At 44.7% G+C, this 16407-nt stretch overlaps 1 protein-coding gene across 1 annotated transcript in view; it reads right to left on the reverse strand.

Moving 5' to 3' along the window:
* FAM120A (family with sequence similarity 120A) overlaps positions 1 to 9296 on the reverse strand; it is a 52949-nt gene extending 43653 nt beyond the window's left edge. Inside the window, exon 1 of the mRNA XM_053377766.1 lies at positions 8134 to 9296. Coding sequence (XP_053233741.1) covers positions 8134 to 8607 — 474 coding nt within the window. The 5' untranslated portion in view covers positions 8608 to 9296. The remainder of the gene's footprint in view (positions 1 to 8133) is intronic.
* Between the last annotated feature and the right edge of the window lie 7111 nt (positions 9297 to 16407).

Here is a 16407-nt window from a genome sequence, read left to right on the forward strand (position 1 = left end):
ATCATCTGTCAAGGACCAGGACAGACTGCCGTATTCACAGCCATGTATCCCTGAAATATCAAAGTCCATCACCAAGATGCAAAAATAAGATAAAATTGTAAGCTGGTTTGGGAGCCAATCTTCTTAAAAATATATTTCAGCCTCCAACTTTATTTGCCCATGTATTTCAGCAAGCTTTACAGCTTTGCTGGATTTTAGTGGGGGACTTATTTATTTAATACAATTATTTATGTCCAGCTTTTCAGGATTCAAATCTTTCCATGGTAAACTACAAGTAGCAAAGATCCATGAATGAAATCAAAGGTTTTGTTGGAGTTTCTTTGTCAGTCTGTTTTTTATGATTTTATTGAATCAGGTTTAATTTTTATGCCATTCTGAGTTCTGTTATTATCTTCTAAAATGACTAAATAAAGCAGGATACAATAATAATTAATTATATAATGTAACAAGGATCCCTGATGACTCAGGGATGATTATGATAGCTACCGCAATACCACTAGGACTGATTGATTAAGATTAAGAGATATTTAAATGTAAATCACATTTCCCATTTTGAATTTCATACATGCATGCAAATGCTACAATTGCACACACTCATCAGTAAGTCAATCTAAGTGAACAAAGTGGGATTTATGGAAGATCATGCTGACAAGTGTCCAAATTTTCCCAGAAGCAATGTTATTGAACAAAATAATGTCTTCCCAGTGTGGAGTATAAATGACCATGCTATTTGTTTGATAGAATCATAAATATAAATAATCTGAAACTGAACATACAGCTGAGTTTAGGTACATGGACAGCATAAAACAGGACTACAAACTCAGTGGATGATCCTGCTGTCATATAAGTCTGGTTTGCACATCTTACCAAGCCAAATTTCTGTTTAGTAGGAACACACTGGCTCCTAAAATGGCGATAGCCACCATTTGGCTCCTCCCTCCTAAGTCATGGCTTGTCATGCTGTCCAACCCCACACCTATGGTTTAGCTTTCTGAGACCAGCTGAGAGCTATAAACCACAGGACAAAACTTGGTTAAAGCTCATAGCTAATATGGAAAGCTAAAACACAAGGCCAAGTTTATTCAAAATACTAAGCCATTCCATGGCTTAGTGCAGCGCAGTAGAACAAGCAGAAAGTATCTACAATCTCTTCTCCCAGAGCTCAAGCATCCAAGCTAACCCAGAGTCTGGCTTAGCATTTTATAACAGAGATAGCTCTACGCTGTTTGAACTCCCATCAGTTCCAGCCAGCATGGCCAGTGGGTCAGGGCCTGTACAACTTACTGTCAAACAACATCTGAAGGTCCTGTGATCTTCTGGTGAAGTGAGGGAATAAATGTAATTAATTAATTAATTAATTAATGGTGCTAGCAATCAGAATAGTAAATACAGGACTTGACTTGATAAGATGTCTAGATTATGAACCAGTGCCTTGAGGCAGCAATGGGTTGGACAAGGGACAAAAAACTTAAGTGCACTCCAGACAAGGCATTTGTGCTCCTAATCAGGAAGGAGAGAGACTATGCAATAGGATTCAAGCTGTTTTGGACAGGGTTGTGCACTTGAAGTTCTGAGTTTGGGAGTGCTGGATGACTAGGCGACAGCAGTGGTCAGCTTAGACTTGTGCATGAACCTTGTCCATTCCTGGCTACAGGAACTCATGCCTTTGTTAAATCAAGGTTTAGCAAATGCACTGCCTACCACAGCCATTCCCAGTCAAATTTAAAGTGCTGGTTTTAACCTTTAAAGCCAGGATGGGGAACCTTTGGCCCTCCAGATGTTGCCGAACTACAACTCCCATCAGCCACAGAAGCATGGCTAATAGCCAGGTATGGTGGGAGCTGTAGTTCAGCAACCTATGCAGGGCCAAAGGTTTCCCACACTTGCCTTAAGCATAACTGGGCCAATTATTCAAAGGACCACCTGCACCCATCCCAACCTGTCTGCACCTTAAGATCAATGATAGGAGCTCTTGTTGTTTATCTGCCACTAAGTTGGTGGGTACAAGGGACAGGGCTTTCTCTGGGGTGGCCCCACAACTTTAGAAGACACTGTCAACTGACCTACCTCTATAAAGCTACTACATTTCAGGTCTTCAGAAAGGCTTTGAAGATCCAGTTATTTTCATGGGCTGATCTAAAAGTGTCACTCTATGCTGCCCTGAGTTTCCTTGGCCAATTGTCTTATGGAAAATGTTTCATTATATTATTATTGCTGGTTTTCTTAATGTTATATTGCATTCAATTTTATTATCACTGGAATAGTTTTACTCAAAAGGAACCCTGACCATTCGGTCCAGTCGTGGCCGACTCTGGGGTTGCGGCGTTCATCTCGCTTTATTGGCCGAGGGAGCCGGCGTACAGCTTCCGGGTCATGTGACCAGCATGCCTAAGCCACTTCCGGCGAAGCAGCGCAGTGCACGGAAACGGCGTTTACCTTCCCGCCAGAGCAGTACCTATTTATCTACTTGCACTTTGACATGCTTTTGAACTACTAGGTTGGCAGGAGCAGGGACCAAGCAACGGGTGCTCATCCCGTCACAGGGATTCAAACCGCCGACCTTCTGATCAGCAAGTCCTAGGCTCTGTGGTTTAACCCACAGTGCCACCCGCCTATAATTTTTTTAATAAATACTTGTGGCATCACCTCCTCCCAAACCATCCAGCTTCCTCAGATCAGGAAGGGCCCTTCTCTGCATCCTAACTAGAATAGAGTCTCAGTAGATGGCACAAAAGAAGCAAAGATCACCAGTGCTGAAGCAATGATTCTTCAACATCAACTCTGTTGGACTGGTTGGATGCCTGGTTATCGTTTTCCAAGGCAACTACTCTATCCCCAACTTAAAAATGGAAAGTGTAAATCTGGTGGTCAACAAAAGAGGTTTAAAGATGCTCTCAAGGCAAATCTTTAAAAATGTAGTATAAACACCGACAATTGGGAAACACTGGCTTGCGAGCGCTCAAATTGGAGAACAGCCATTACCAAAGGTGTCATGAACTCAGGACAAAACAAGCCAAGAGGATGGCACGTTTGGCAAACCCTCACCATGATAAAACTCCCATCCGCTATGTCCCCACTGTGGAAGGACGTGTGCATCCAGAATTGTCCTCCACTCACTTACAGACTCACTGTTAAAACCATATTGATGGAAGACAATCTTACTCAGCTATGAGTGATCGCCAAAGAAGACCTCTCTGGCTGCATATCACCAGCTGACAAAGACATTTTTAACCTGGCAGACTTCTACCTGCCAAACACCTTATGTAAAGGTCATGGTCTACCTCTGATTTCTGCCACTGTTATATTTTTAATTTTTTTAATTTTATTTTAGGACCCTGCAAATTTAATTTACTGCCGGTTGCCCTGAGTAGTGCCTATGATGGATGGGATATAGATATATAGCATAAAAACTAGAAGCCAGATTTAAAAGTGAAAGGAAGTGTGTAAGCTGAAGAAAACCAACAGGGAGGCAAAATAAAATGGCTTCGGCAGCATGTCAAAATACCAAAAAACAGCACACCAGACAGACCATCCAGGGTTGGGAGTTCTACAGCCTGAGCATCACAACTGAAAAGGCCCTGGCCCACATCTTAGCAAATCAGAAGGCCACTTATGATGCCTGCAATGAGCAGGCAGCCAGGTTCATGAAGGCAGCCCTTCGTATCTCTGATACCAATCACGTACTGCAATCCAGGTACAATACAGAAGTGCACAAATGGGGACCTATCATTTTTGCATGCAACACACTTTTTTCTCAAAGGAAAGCAGTTTACTCACCTGTGGACCCTGCCTATGACACAAGCACAATTATTCATGCTTTGGTAACCTCAAGACTAGATGACTGCAATGCACTCTATGTGGGGCTACCCATAGGCCTGGTCCAGAGGCTCCAACTGGCGCAAAATGCTGTGCCTAGGCTGTTGACCAGGACAGATTATCACCAGCAAATAACTGTGGTGATCAAAAGTTTGCACTGGCTGCCCGTACACTACTAGGTCAGGTTCAAGACTTGCATTAATTTACAAGGCCTTTAATAATTTGGGTCCAGGATACCTTAAGACTTATATACCTCAATCCCTTATATTTCAGCAAAGTCACCAAGGTCACTATTAGTAGTCCCCCATGGGCTGGATGCATGACTCATATCCATCAGGAGTTGTGTGTTTGGTACTATGGTCCCAATTTTATGGATTTCTCTCCCAATTGGTTGAACTTCTGGCACTTACTGAAGACTTTTATTCCAGCAGTAATTTAAATGAAAATCTGATTTTATAGTTTTAACTGATTTTTACCTTTTCTGAATTGGTATTTATTATATACTGCTTAGAATCAATTGAAGATTGTTTAGATAAATAAAATGAATTTTGTACTTCACTATTCACACTTGACTATAACCTTCCAAATGCAGCCAATATATGCCAAAATAGCAAAGAACAGTTTGGTGGAAAACCAGACTATGTGTACATGGGTCTCCCAACAAGTAACAGAAAGAAGAAAAAGAGATGTCTGTATTTGCAATGCCTACTGTAAACACTAGAATTAGACTATGAAAATGACAACTATATTACTCTTTATTAGTATTTCTTCCAGTTTACTTAGTGCCCCTAAATTCTAACCTGTATTGTATTATGCACTCATAATCTGACTACCCAACTAAAAAGTGCTGTGTATTGACAGAATAGCATGTGTTCTGAATACTGTTTCCCACGCTCCCGATAGTCTACATTTTCCACTGACAATGCAATTTGCTAGTAGAAATACCCACTTGAGATTTCAACACATCAGTGTCATGAATTCCTATTTCATTTGACTTAGCACTACAAGAAACCATTATATATGAACTGTCTTTTATATGAACTGTCAGCATGACAGAATTCCTAAGTTTCTATAAATTGATCTATTAAAATGTTTCTAGCCCACCTTTTATCCATAATGACATTCAAGACTTTACTCAAAACACCAATCATTAAAAACAAAACAAGTATTAAATGGCATATTGGGCAACAATATAGTATCACTAAGCACAGAACAAAACTCCAACATTTATGTATTCAAGGTTCGGTAAAAGCCTTATATATGCAAAACCAGGAAATAAAAAATAGTAAGAATCAAATCATGATTTGCTATACAAGTCACTGCTACAATACTCTATACAAACTAAAAAACATATTTAAAGATAAAATATTTTTCACTTCAAATGTACTTCTATACACTTCTTTGAGCAAGAATCTTAGGGAATAAAAATAAAGTAGTTTTATTTTTCATATTAGAAAAAAATGCATACTGGTTTAAAGTATTATTAAAAATGTGCAATAACAGTTGCACTGCCACATATTTAAAACAAGCTAAAAAGCAAGGTAACAGAAATTTCAATATGTGAAGAAACACAAAGATTTGTTGCACCTTGATAAGAGTTGAACTAGATGACCCTCAGGATCCCTTCCTGCTCAACAATATGAAATAGTCTCTAAAAAGAAATAAAATTCTCAACCTAGATTATTCTTAAGTTTAGAACTTGAAGAGATATCACTAGTAAAACCAGAATTTTACACTCCAAGCCATTTTAAAAGGCAGTATCAGCATTCATTGCAATAAATATATCTTCAAACCTAAGCAACTCATCCTATGAGGCCTGTAAAAAACAACAACACAGCACAAACTACTTGTGATAACAAGTTTTTAGACTCAATCCTTTCGTCCTTTATTAGAAATGCATGTCACATCCGATTAAGTTAGAGAGGAAAGTGCGGTTGCACTTAACAGCTTTCTGCTTCCATACAGATGAATTTAACAAGCGTACACGAACAGAACAATCTAACTTGTTCATAGGAGTGCTACACTTCCATGTCTGTCATTCCTGTAAGCCAATCATTACACTAGATCTGTCAACTTGCAGGCTTATAAAATTTCTTACCAGTTAAAAATGAAACAAGGGGTGGGACTTCCACTATCAACTTTGTCTGAAGTATCACTGCCTCTCTAAAAATGCAGGATGATTTCTAGGCCTTAAACCTAAGTTTTCAGCAGAAAATCACCCAATCCAAGCCTCTAGTGTTACTTTTCCAGTTTCACTGAGTTAACTTCACTGAAACTTAACTTTTATGACATACTTTTTTAAAAAATAGTAATTTTTCTCTTTCTAGAGAAATTCTCCCCATCCTGAGAAATATCCTTTGTCCCGATTACAGATGTGGTTTAATCTGCCAAAAGGGCAGCATGAAAGCACAATAACGTTAAGCTCTGATTCTAGATCTGTGCACGTCTCTGAAGGTCACAAAATATTTGCTATGCTATGCAACGGAACTGAAAAAAGTGTACAACTACTTTCTATGTGCTCGATACTTTTCCTTTTCATAAAAATTCAATCATAAGAATATCCTGAGGATTATACACTTTTACCTACTTAATTTCTTCTGAAGATAAAATAAACCATAATGAAATAATACTACTGCCTCTTGATATTTGTCTTTACAAGAAAAAAGTAAATGAGGTGCTGTCATAAAATGGACATCGATTATTTGACATTAAGTATAGCTTAAAACTATAGGCACTACTCATTTTCAACAGTTGCCAGTTTACATGTACAGTGAGAGAAGTTTAAAACGATTTGAAACCAGAGTATGTTTAACTTGTGTATAGAAGTCATTTTGCAAGAGCTAAACCTAAAGCTAGTTCAAACTGCAGGTTCTCTTTAAATGTAAATCATGTTAAAGAACTTGTTGCTTACTTTCATTTTCTTGGCAAACTTGTGTCTAAAGCCCCTCAAACATTTCACTTACAGTTGAGTCAAGATGCAGAAGTGATTGTACTTTTCAAAAACAAATGGCTAGGATTTGAATTGAGTCTGTTTCCAGAAGACTGGCTGCTAGCTTGCAAGGGACATTTTATAAATCCGAGTGATCAGAACAATGGCCTCCCAAACAACATGGAGTCAGAACACACCTCGCTGGAGTTTTGAAGATGAGCAGAACTGCTCAAACTTCAAAGCATTAATTAGGGTGGTTCTGGAGCACAAGTGCTACAGATTCATTTTGCTACCTGCCCGTCTTCAAATTCTCCATCAGACAAGGCACGGTGAGAGCACCAACCTCCCCTTCTTCCCATTTTATGGGATGGGGAAAGAAATGGATCCTGAGATGGGGGGGGGAGGAAAGAGGGGGGGGGAGATGCATAAAGGCAAAAGTGCTCACAAGACCAGCAGTGGAGAATACAGGCTTAGGAACGCTGGGAAAACGAAATTATGATTGCATCTCCCAGTTTAGCCTTTGCTATTCATTAGGACATCTATGATAGTGGATGGGAGCCTTCGGATGTTCCAGATCACCCTCATCTGGTTTTCAAAGCTTGACAGGTATGTATAAATAGAAAAATCCCCGTAGAGATTGAGGACATCAGGGCGCTTACGAAGTCCTCCCCTTTGCCAGCTCAAGGCACCCTGCTAAGGAGGAGGCGCGGAGGCGACTTAAGGCCTCTTGGCGGGAGGGGGAGACCCCCGGCCAACGCCGAAGCGGCAGAAACTTTTTGGCCCTGCTCGGGCGGCTATTAATGGCCAGCGGGGAGCCCGCTTGCTCCCAGGAAACTCGTCGCACCTCCTCTCCCCGCCCAAGCCGCCGACACCGCCAGCTTTTGACGACATTTTGCAGATATGGAGAGACACAGATTCCCTCCCTCTGAACTCCGTCAAGCCACAACCAAGAGGGCAAAACCTGCTGCCATCTTAAGAGTGCTGCCCCTCCTCTCCTCCCCCCCTCCAAACACAAAAAAGACCCCCAAAACCCCACTGGAGCTGCGAAGAACCGAGGAGAGGAAAACCTGGCGCTTCAATGGCAAGGAGAGTTGGGCACCGCTTCTTGGGCGCCCTGGTGCCAGAGGAGCCCCGGGGGGGACCAGGGAAGGGCCCCTATTAGTGTGGGCCAACGGTGGGGGGGGGGAGAGATGGCAAGAGAGTGCAGAAATGGCCAAACCAAAGGAGGGGGCCGCAAGGTGGCAGAGGAAAAGGGGCACTAGGGCAGGGGAGAAGATGCAAGGGGGCGCTGGCCAGGAGGGGAAAGGCAGGGGCCGGCGGGGCAGTGTGGACAGCAGCCCCTAGCGCCCGAGCCCAGGCCTCCTGGGCCGCCTGCTGCTGCTGCTTACCTTGATGTGGAAGCGGATGAGGGCCAGGCGGATGCAGTGCGCCATGCAGACGGGCGGCAGGAACCAGACCTTGGGCGGCGGGGTGCCCTTGTTCTGGACGTGGCTGACGATCTGCTGGGCGGTCTGGCGCTCGTTGCCCTGCCGCTTCACCCACTCGTGGAGCCGGGCCTTTTCCAAGGCGCCGTTGAAGAAGACGAAGAGCTCGATGTTGCCGTTGAAGCAGGCCTTGGCCAGCGCCGCCAAGTAGCCCAGCATGTGGTTCCACTGGCCGCCGCTCACCCAGTCCGTGTAGAAGCCGCCGTAGAGCCGGTGCAGGCAGTTGTCGGCGTCGATGAGGAGGCGCAGCGGGGTCTGCGGGGGCCTCTGGCGGCCGCCACCCACCAGGCTGCCCCGGGCCAGCTTCTGCAGCTCCACCGGCACCACGGCGCTGGGGCAGTGTTTCTCGATGTAGTCCTGGAAGCCTTGCACTCCCATGGCGGCGGCGGCAGCGGTGGCGGGGACCGGACTTGGCTTGCTGGAGGCGGCGGCGGTGCAGAGCGAGCGGCCCGGGCGAGGCAGGAGCGAAGAGTTGCGGGGTGGGAAGTGATGGCCAATGTGATCCGACTAAGACGGGGCGGGCTGTTTGGTCTGGCTGGCTGGCTGCTGCTGCAGTTGCACGGCGGCTCTTCAGGGGGGAGTTGTGTGGGTTCGTGGGGGGCTCATGGCTGCTGCGGCCGCCATGTGCTGCTCTCACAGCGCCATGGCTCAGGGGATCCGGGCTGCTGCCGCTGCGGCTCCTACTGCCTGCCGGGGGAAGGGAGGAAGGGAGGGAAAAGAGAGAGAGCGCGGGAGGGGAGGGAGGACGGCGAGGAGGAGGAGGAAGGGAAGGGAAAGGAGAGGAAGGGGGCAGCAGCACACGGCGCAGGAAGCCAACCCACTCGCCGTCGCGGAACAGGCGGGACTTGGCCCGGGCAAGCGGAGCCGCTCACACCGCCCGCCCGCCTTGCTGGGCGGCAAGCGGGACCAAGGCAGGGCGCCGCCTCCCGGCCTCTCCACTCCGCCTAGCGGGAAGGGAGGGCTGGCCGGGCCGCCTCCCCCCTCTCCCTTCTGGCGCCCGCCGCCCTCGACCCGGCCTGCTACCCAAGCGGCCGCCGCCGCCGCCGCCCCTGCAGCTGGGACCCGCTCGGATGCCGGGGCCTGTTGCATAACCCAGGCATGCGCACGGCAGGGCAGGCGGGAAGAAGGCGAAGCGGAGGATTGGACCGGGAAGGGCCTCGCAAGCGGAAATGAAGGGAGGGGGGCTTGCGAGGGGAGGGAAGCGGGGGCTGCCGGGGAGGAGGCGAGGGGAGGGGGCTCGCGGCGGAAAGAGGGCGGCGGGAGGAGGAGGAAGCGGCGCCGCGGGGAGGGGTTCGAATCTGGCTCTGGCGAGGGGGACACGCAGCCACAGCCAGGCGGACGAGGTGTTCACCCCAGACACAGACAGGAAGCTTCTGGCACCTTGCGACACAACCCTGCGCGCATTTACACGAGAGGAAGCCCCCATTTTGCTCGCTGAGGCTTGCCCCCCCACCGTAAATATGGATAGGGTTGCCACCTTGAAGATTTAGTGCATTTTATGGGCGTACACACCAGCTAACCCACGGCCGGTCGTTTAAGGTGCCACAGTGCCTTTCCTGCGTGCTTGGACTGCACTATATACCACATGTGCAGTGCTGTTGGCATGTGCAGTGCTGTTGAGTGGTACTCAGGGGCCCACACAATGATGTGTCAGACAGATGTCGATAAAAGGAGACAGGTATCAGCCCCATAGGATCAGGGTGTTATCCTCTCACCACCCACCACCAAGTCTCCCCTTCTAATACGCAAGAGAACCAGACAACTCTCACAGGAACATTTCACGTATTGCCTTTTTAGATGTATTCCTACAAATTTAAAGGATGACAAATGCATGTGTCATATAAAGGTACATTAGTCAGGGAGCAGTTAGAGGCTGCACTTCCTTGTTCAGGAGTACTCTCTGTGCTTTGTATGAAGTGTGAAATGGCTCATATTTTAGCAAGCGATGATACTAATTTTCACCGCTTATTAAACAGGGATTGATGGGTTCCTAAGGTCAAGTCAGAATCTATCTAGATGTAATGACTGTGTGCCCTTTTACATATTAAAACTCATTGGTCAAGGCCCAGACCTTGCCATATGATTAAAACCATGAACGTAAAACCTCCTTATGAGCATGGTTTTTAATACCATGATTTCAACTGCAAATATGTGCTTGGCTGCCTGATTCTATGTACCATTGTTTCAATAGTCTTAAGCACAAATAACTGCACAGGATTGGAGTATACATATCTCCCACAGAAATAAACAAAACTTGGGGGAAGGACTTCAATTGACTGAATTGTACTCTTGATATGTTTCTAGCTCTGCACTACCAGAAATAAAAGTGACATAAAGGGGGCTGCCATATCTAAGACATTTTGAACAAAATAACTTTAATATTATTTATACTGTTAACAGCATTTATAGCAGGTAGGTCACCTACATTACTATAGTTTACTAAATGCTCAAAAGGAAAAGTCAGCAGAAGTTGTTACCTCTTTCTGACTGTTCAGATAATAGGCACTTCATATATCAATTCTAGTGAGCAGGGGAACCCTGATTCTCACCTTATTTTAAATAGTCATTTAAGATAATTCAGTGAAATATAGGGGATGGAGGCCAGACTGGAAAGAAGCTAGCTAGGTGAACCTGAAAGAGAATAACTCCATATCACACCTGTAAACCACATGTTCAGTGGGTTAATATAAAGGAATCTGGTTGCTAACTGAAGGAGAAAAATGCATCTCGAAGAAGCTTTAAATTGAAAAGCAAGAGGGGAGGGACGATATTAAAAAGCCAATGATGAGAAGTTGAAGCAAATTGATAGAGAAGAAATGTGTGTGGAAGTGAAGGAGACTGGAGATGATACAGCAAAACAGTAGTTGCTTTTCTTCAAAAGAAATACATGATAAGTACCTAAGAAGAGTCCTGCTAGATCAGACCAAAGGGCCATCCAGGCCAGCATCGTCTTCTTACTGTGTCCAAGCAGTTGTCAGTGGAAGTCTGCAAGCAGAATCTGAGTGCAACACCACTATTCCTACTTGGGATTTCTGGCATCTAGGAATAAATTATTATTATTATTATTATTATTATTATTATTATTATTATTATTATTATTATTTCACATCAAATAAACACATAATATAGTTTTAAAACTACAAAAAAAAAACCCTGAAGATGGGTTTAAAAACAATACAAAATAAGGCCGAGACCTTTTCATCTGAAAAAAACATGTTGAAACAAAAACATATTTGCTGTTCCATGTTTTATCTGTCATATCTTAACAGGGATGTTCTACAGAACAAGAGCAGCCACACTGAAGCCCTGCCCCAAGTTACTGTGGAATGGGCTTCTGATATTTTAAGGACTTAAAAGGAGAAAGTCCTGCAGAATGTTTTGACCTGGGTATACAAGGAATAGAGTGGTCTCTCAAGTAACCTGGTCCTGTGTAGGGTCTTTCATGTTGTTACCAAAAAATTAAACTTGGCCTGATAGCAGATTGCCAGCCAGTGCAAATTCCATTAAAAAAGATGTTACATGGGAGTAGTTTGACCTCACAAACAACCTAGCTGCCGTGTGCTGCTCTAGCTGCAGTTTCTGGACCAGCCTCAAGGGTAGCCCCTCACAGAGCAAATTCCATTAACCTAACCTTGTGGTTATTTAGGCATAGACAACTGTGATCAAGCTATACTCATCCAGAAATGGCTGTAGCTGCCATACCAGTTGAAGCTGGTAAAAGGCAGTCCTAGCTACTGAGGACTTTTGTACAGCAAGCACCTCCTAGAGCTGGATCTAGGAGCACTTGCAGACTATGCACCTGCTCCTTTTGGAAGAGAGTAACTTCATAGAGGAGAAGCAACTTGCCTATTTCCCAGACCTGGAAGTCACTCATCCACAGAGCATCCATCTTGCCAAGATTAAGACACAGTTTATTAGTCCTCAGCCAGCCCATCACTCCAACCAGGCACTGATCCAGGGCCTGCGTGGCCATTCCTGATTAGCGATGGCACATCACTCCAGATCTCCTAATTACTGTTCCCAGCAGCTTCATACAGATCCTAAATAACATTGGAGACATGATACTACCCTGTGGCATTCCAAAATTGGGTGGACAAGAGACACTCATCCAGTGCTATCATCTGGAACTATCCCAAGACCAGAAACAATGCCCAACAGTGTCCCTGATACAATCTCTTGGAAGCCATAGTTGATGGACTCAAAAGCTGATGAGAGATTGAGAAGGAGCAGCCCCCTTCTGATAAAGACCATCCACCAGGGTGACTGTGGCAGACTCAGTCCTGTACCCAAGTCTCAACCAAGATTAGAAAGAGGCTAGATAATCTATTTCCTCTAAGAATGCCTGCAACTATATCACTATGATACTGTCCAGTACATTGCCCCCAAAGGGAGTATGTGACCGGGTGGTAGTTGATAAATTCTATCTGGTTCTGGCGGTTTTTCTTCCATGAGTAGTCACGCTACCACCTCCTACAAAGCAGCAAGCATCACACTGCCATTTGCAACATAAAAAAAAAGCAGACCATTGCCCAGGAGTGTATAATCTTCTAATACTGCAGTAAGATTGTAGGGACAGGTATCTGAGGGCAACAATATATGAATACAGTGGTACCTCAGGTTAAGTACTTAATTTGTTCCGGAGGTCTGTACTTAACCTGAAACTGTTCTTAACCTGAAGCACCACTTTAGCTAATGGGGCTCCCACTGCCGCAGCCCGATTTCTGTTCTCGTCCTGAGGCAAAGTTCTTAACCTGAAGCACTATTTCTGGGTTAGCAGAGTCTGTAACCTGAAGCGTATGTAACCTGAAGCGTATGTAACCTGAGGTACCACTGTACATGAAGAGACAATGGCCTTGGTTTTATTGTGATGGAGGAGAAAGACTTCAGGAGCTGCGGTTAAGTAAGGGCTTCATGGGAATGATCAGCCTGGAAAAGGAGGATAGAGGTAGAATCACAGGTGGTGTAGGAGGGCATTCCAGGAGAAAGGGGTAGGGTAACGGTTTTACAGCCATGAACCTGAGGACTGTAGAATTCCAAAAGCAAAGGTAACTAGAGTATATTCAGGAAGAAAGTCGGTGGAGAAAAGATAGGGATGGGGAACTTGTGGCCCTCTAGATGGACTCCAGAGGACTCCCAACCCCCATCAACCCACATGGCCAGTAGTCAAACATGATGTGAGTTGCAGTTCAACAGCATTTGATTGGCCACGGTTTCCTCATCCCTGAGTTATGGGTGAAATTACTATTTTTCTTCTTGGCATTGTTCCTGCAACAGGGAGAAAAATGAGAGCTTTTCTGAAGTGAACAATATTCTTTTTAAGATGGAAAAATCGTAAGTTACTACTGACTATGTTGGTAACCAATCTTTCATCTGGATATAAAGTACATTTATCACCACTTTTATCAGCTGAATATGATAAATGCACCTTTTGACTCGATAAAGGAAGCAATACAATATGTCGTTAGCTTGATTTGACTCTCTAGTTAGGAAGTTTTCTACTGCTGGAGGTGGTTTTAACCTGCATCATTAGAATTGGAGTGAAATATATATGTGATGTGCCATGAACTACAAAGATAAAGGGATGCACATAAAACCCATGTGTTGAAAGCATGTGTGGAAAAGTGGGACATGCATATATGAAAGAGCCACACAGTGTGAATGTAGGGCGCTGTGGGACGCGGGTGGCGCTGTGGGTTAAACCACAGAGTCTAGGACTTGCCGATCAGAAGGTTGGCGGTTTGAATCCCGGCAACGGGGTGAGCTCCCATTGCTTGGTCCCAGCTCCTGCGAACCTAGCAGTTCGAAAGCACGTCAAAGTGCAAGTAGATAAATAGGTACCGCTCCGGCGGGAAGGTAAACGGCGTTTCCGTGTGCTGCTCTGGTTCGCCAGAAGCAGCTTATTCATGTTGGCCACATGACCCGGAAGCTGTACGCTGGCTCCCTTGGCCAATAAAGCGAGATGAGCGCTGCAACCCCAGAGTTGGCCACGACTGGACCTAATGGTCAGGGGTCCCTTTACCTTTACCTTTACTAGGGCCCCTGCACACTGCCACTGAATTGGCAGTCCTGTTGGAGCATGGCTGGCACATTTGTCATTGGTATAGGGACAGAGCTACAACCTCTTTGCAATCCCCTCATACATGAAATTTGTGAGAACCCCATTAATAATAAAGAGTTGTTCGATGTTCTTTTTCACTTTTGAGGGTTTTTTTATAAAACAAAACAAAACTTGATCACTTAATCTTTAAAAACTGGTGATTGTACATATGTGGGTATAATGTTGCCAGAGTTCAGTACAAATAAGGTCTATTGCTCTCAAAATGTGAGTAAAGCATAGGTCTAATCCCCCCCCCACTATAATCCATGAAGTTTAGGGCAGTACTAAGCACATGAGGCAGGGTCTTCTGATTCATGGAACACGGAAAAGTTCCTTACACTGAATCTGACTATTGATCTATCTAGCTTAGTAATGCCTATGCAAGAGGTTTGCTAACCTTTCTGGGTCCAAATTCAGAATTCTGAAAATGTGCCTTTGGCATCAGTCATGAAATGGTTGCCATTGGGGGGAACATGGCATATTACAAAATGGCTGCTGTAAAAATGTGGCATAGCACAAAATGGCTGCCATATCTAAACGAGTACACAGAGAGGACCACTAAATTGTGCAAATATGGAAAATTTTACAGTAATTGAAGTTTGAAACATAAAAGTAGCTAAAAACATTACAGGGATTTTTCCAAACATCGATAAGCCTAGTGTGTTCTGTTGCTGGTGAAGTATTGTATTTTAGAGCTATAAAATAAAACAATGCAAAATTGTTCCTGAACTCAATTATAGCATGACTATACAAACACAGTAACATATAAAACTACGCTGTTCATGTTGACTGGCTAGTAATCATAGTATTTTACATAAATATTTTTTACCTCAGAATGCCCACTAAATAAAAGCCCCTGGTCTTACAATCTGAAAAGACATGGCACAACAGGAAAATGGATTGGGATGTTGAAATAAGCAAATGCATGTATAAGTCCTTAGCTACAAAAATATGGAACACAGGATAGGAAAGAACAGCTCAGCAGAGAGAACTTGCTAGTGTAGTAGTTGGAAAACACTGCCCCAGGCTAGTACAATGACCGAGGCCGAACGGCACCTGCAATTTGTGGAACTTTCTGCATGCAAAGCCCCTTCCCCATATGTCCTACCCCTAAGATTTGGAACATCTCCCTTCAAAAGACCCATTTGGCCATGTTGCATACGCTCCCAAGTGTCCTGATTTTCCAGGGACTGTCCCGGAATTACGAAAGCCATCCTGGCCTCTGATTTGATCCTGGAATGTCCCTATTTCTCTGCCGCTGAGCTCAAGAAGGAGGATAAGTCAACGCTTGTCCCGAGCAGTGGCTGCGAGGGGGAATCCTGTTACCTTTCCATAGCTGCTGCTGCCAGCCTCCTCCCCTGGGCAGTTTGTAGCAGCTGTTGGAAAGCGGGCAAGGAGGAGAGGCTGCCACCAATGAGGCCCTGTCCCACATGATGTGCTGGCTCTGAGCGGTAGGAAGAGGGCAGGGCTGTCCTAGACGGGAAGAAACAGGGAGCAAAGCAGAGCGCAAGGAGTCTTGATTATTTTTTATGCTGGCTAAAAATTTGTTTTTCAGCAGACAAAGATACTTTACTTAGCGAAGTTCTGTCAGACTCCTTCCCTTCCCCAGGGGTACAACTGTTTTCCAATTTGGGCTTTCAGAGGGCACTGTGGCTTTCCCAATCGCCAAGGCCATGTTAAAAACCAGGTTGTGGGACATAGATCACCAGGAATTAATCTCAGCTGCGGAAAAAACATGTTCCCCTCTTTATTTTCGATTCTCTTGGGTCCAGAAATTTAACCTTAATTATTTACAATTTTTGTTTAACCCACAAGAAGAACGGGCTTTTTTGCTGGCTAGGTTCAATTCTAATTCTTCTAACCTCCTTTGGGGTAGGTTTGCGGGTATGGCAGAAGGAGATAGGATCTGCCCATGTGTTGCCCACCTGATGGAACTCTAGCTCACAAGGCCCTTAAATGTAAAATGTGTGATGACCTCCGCCAACAATTCCTAGACCATCTATGTATTCCAACATGGAAAACAGAGACAGAGGTTATACTCTTCTTATTACAGGTGAGAGACCAGGAGCTCACCAAGACAG

The sequence above is a fragment of the Podarcis raffonei genome, chromosome 2 (genome assembly GCF_027172205.1).
Source record: "Podarcis raffonei isolate rPodRaf1 chromosome 2, rPodRaf1.pri, whole genome shotgun sequence".
Lineage (NCBI taxonomy): Eukaryota > Metazoa > Chordata > Lepidosauria > Squamata > Lacertidae > Podarcis > Podarcis raffonei.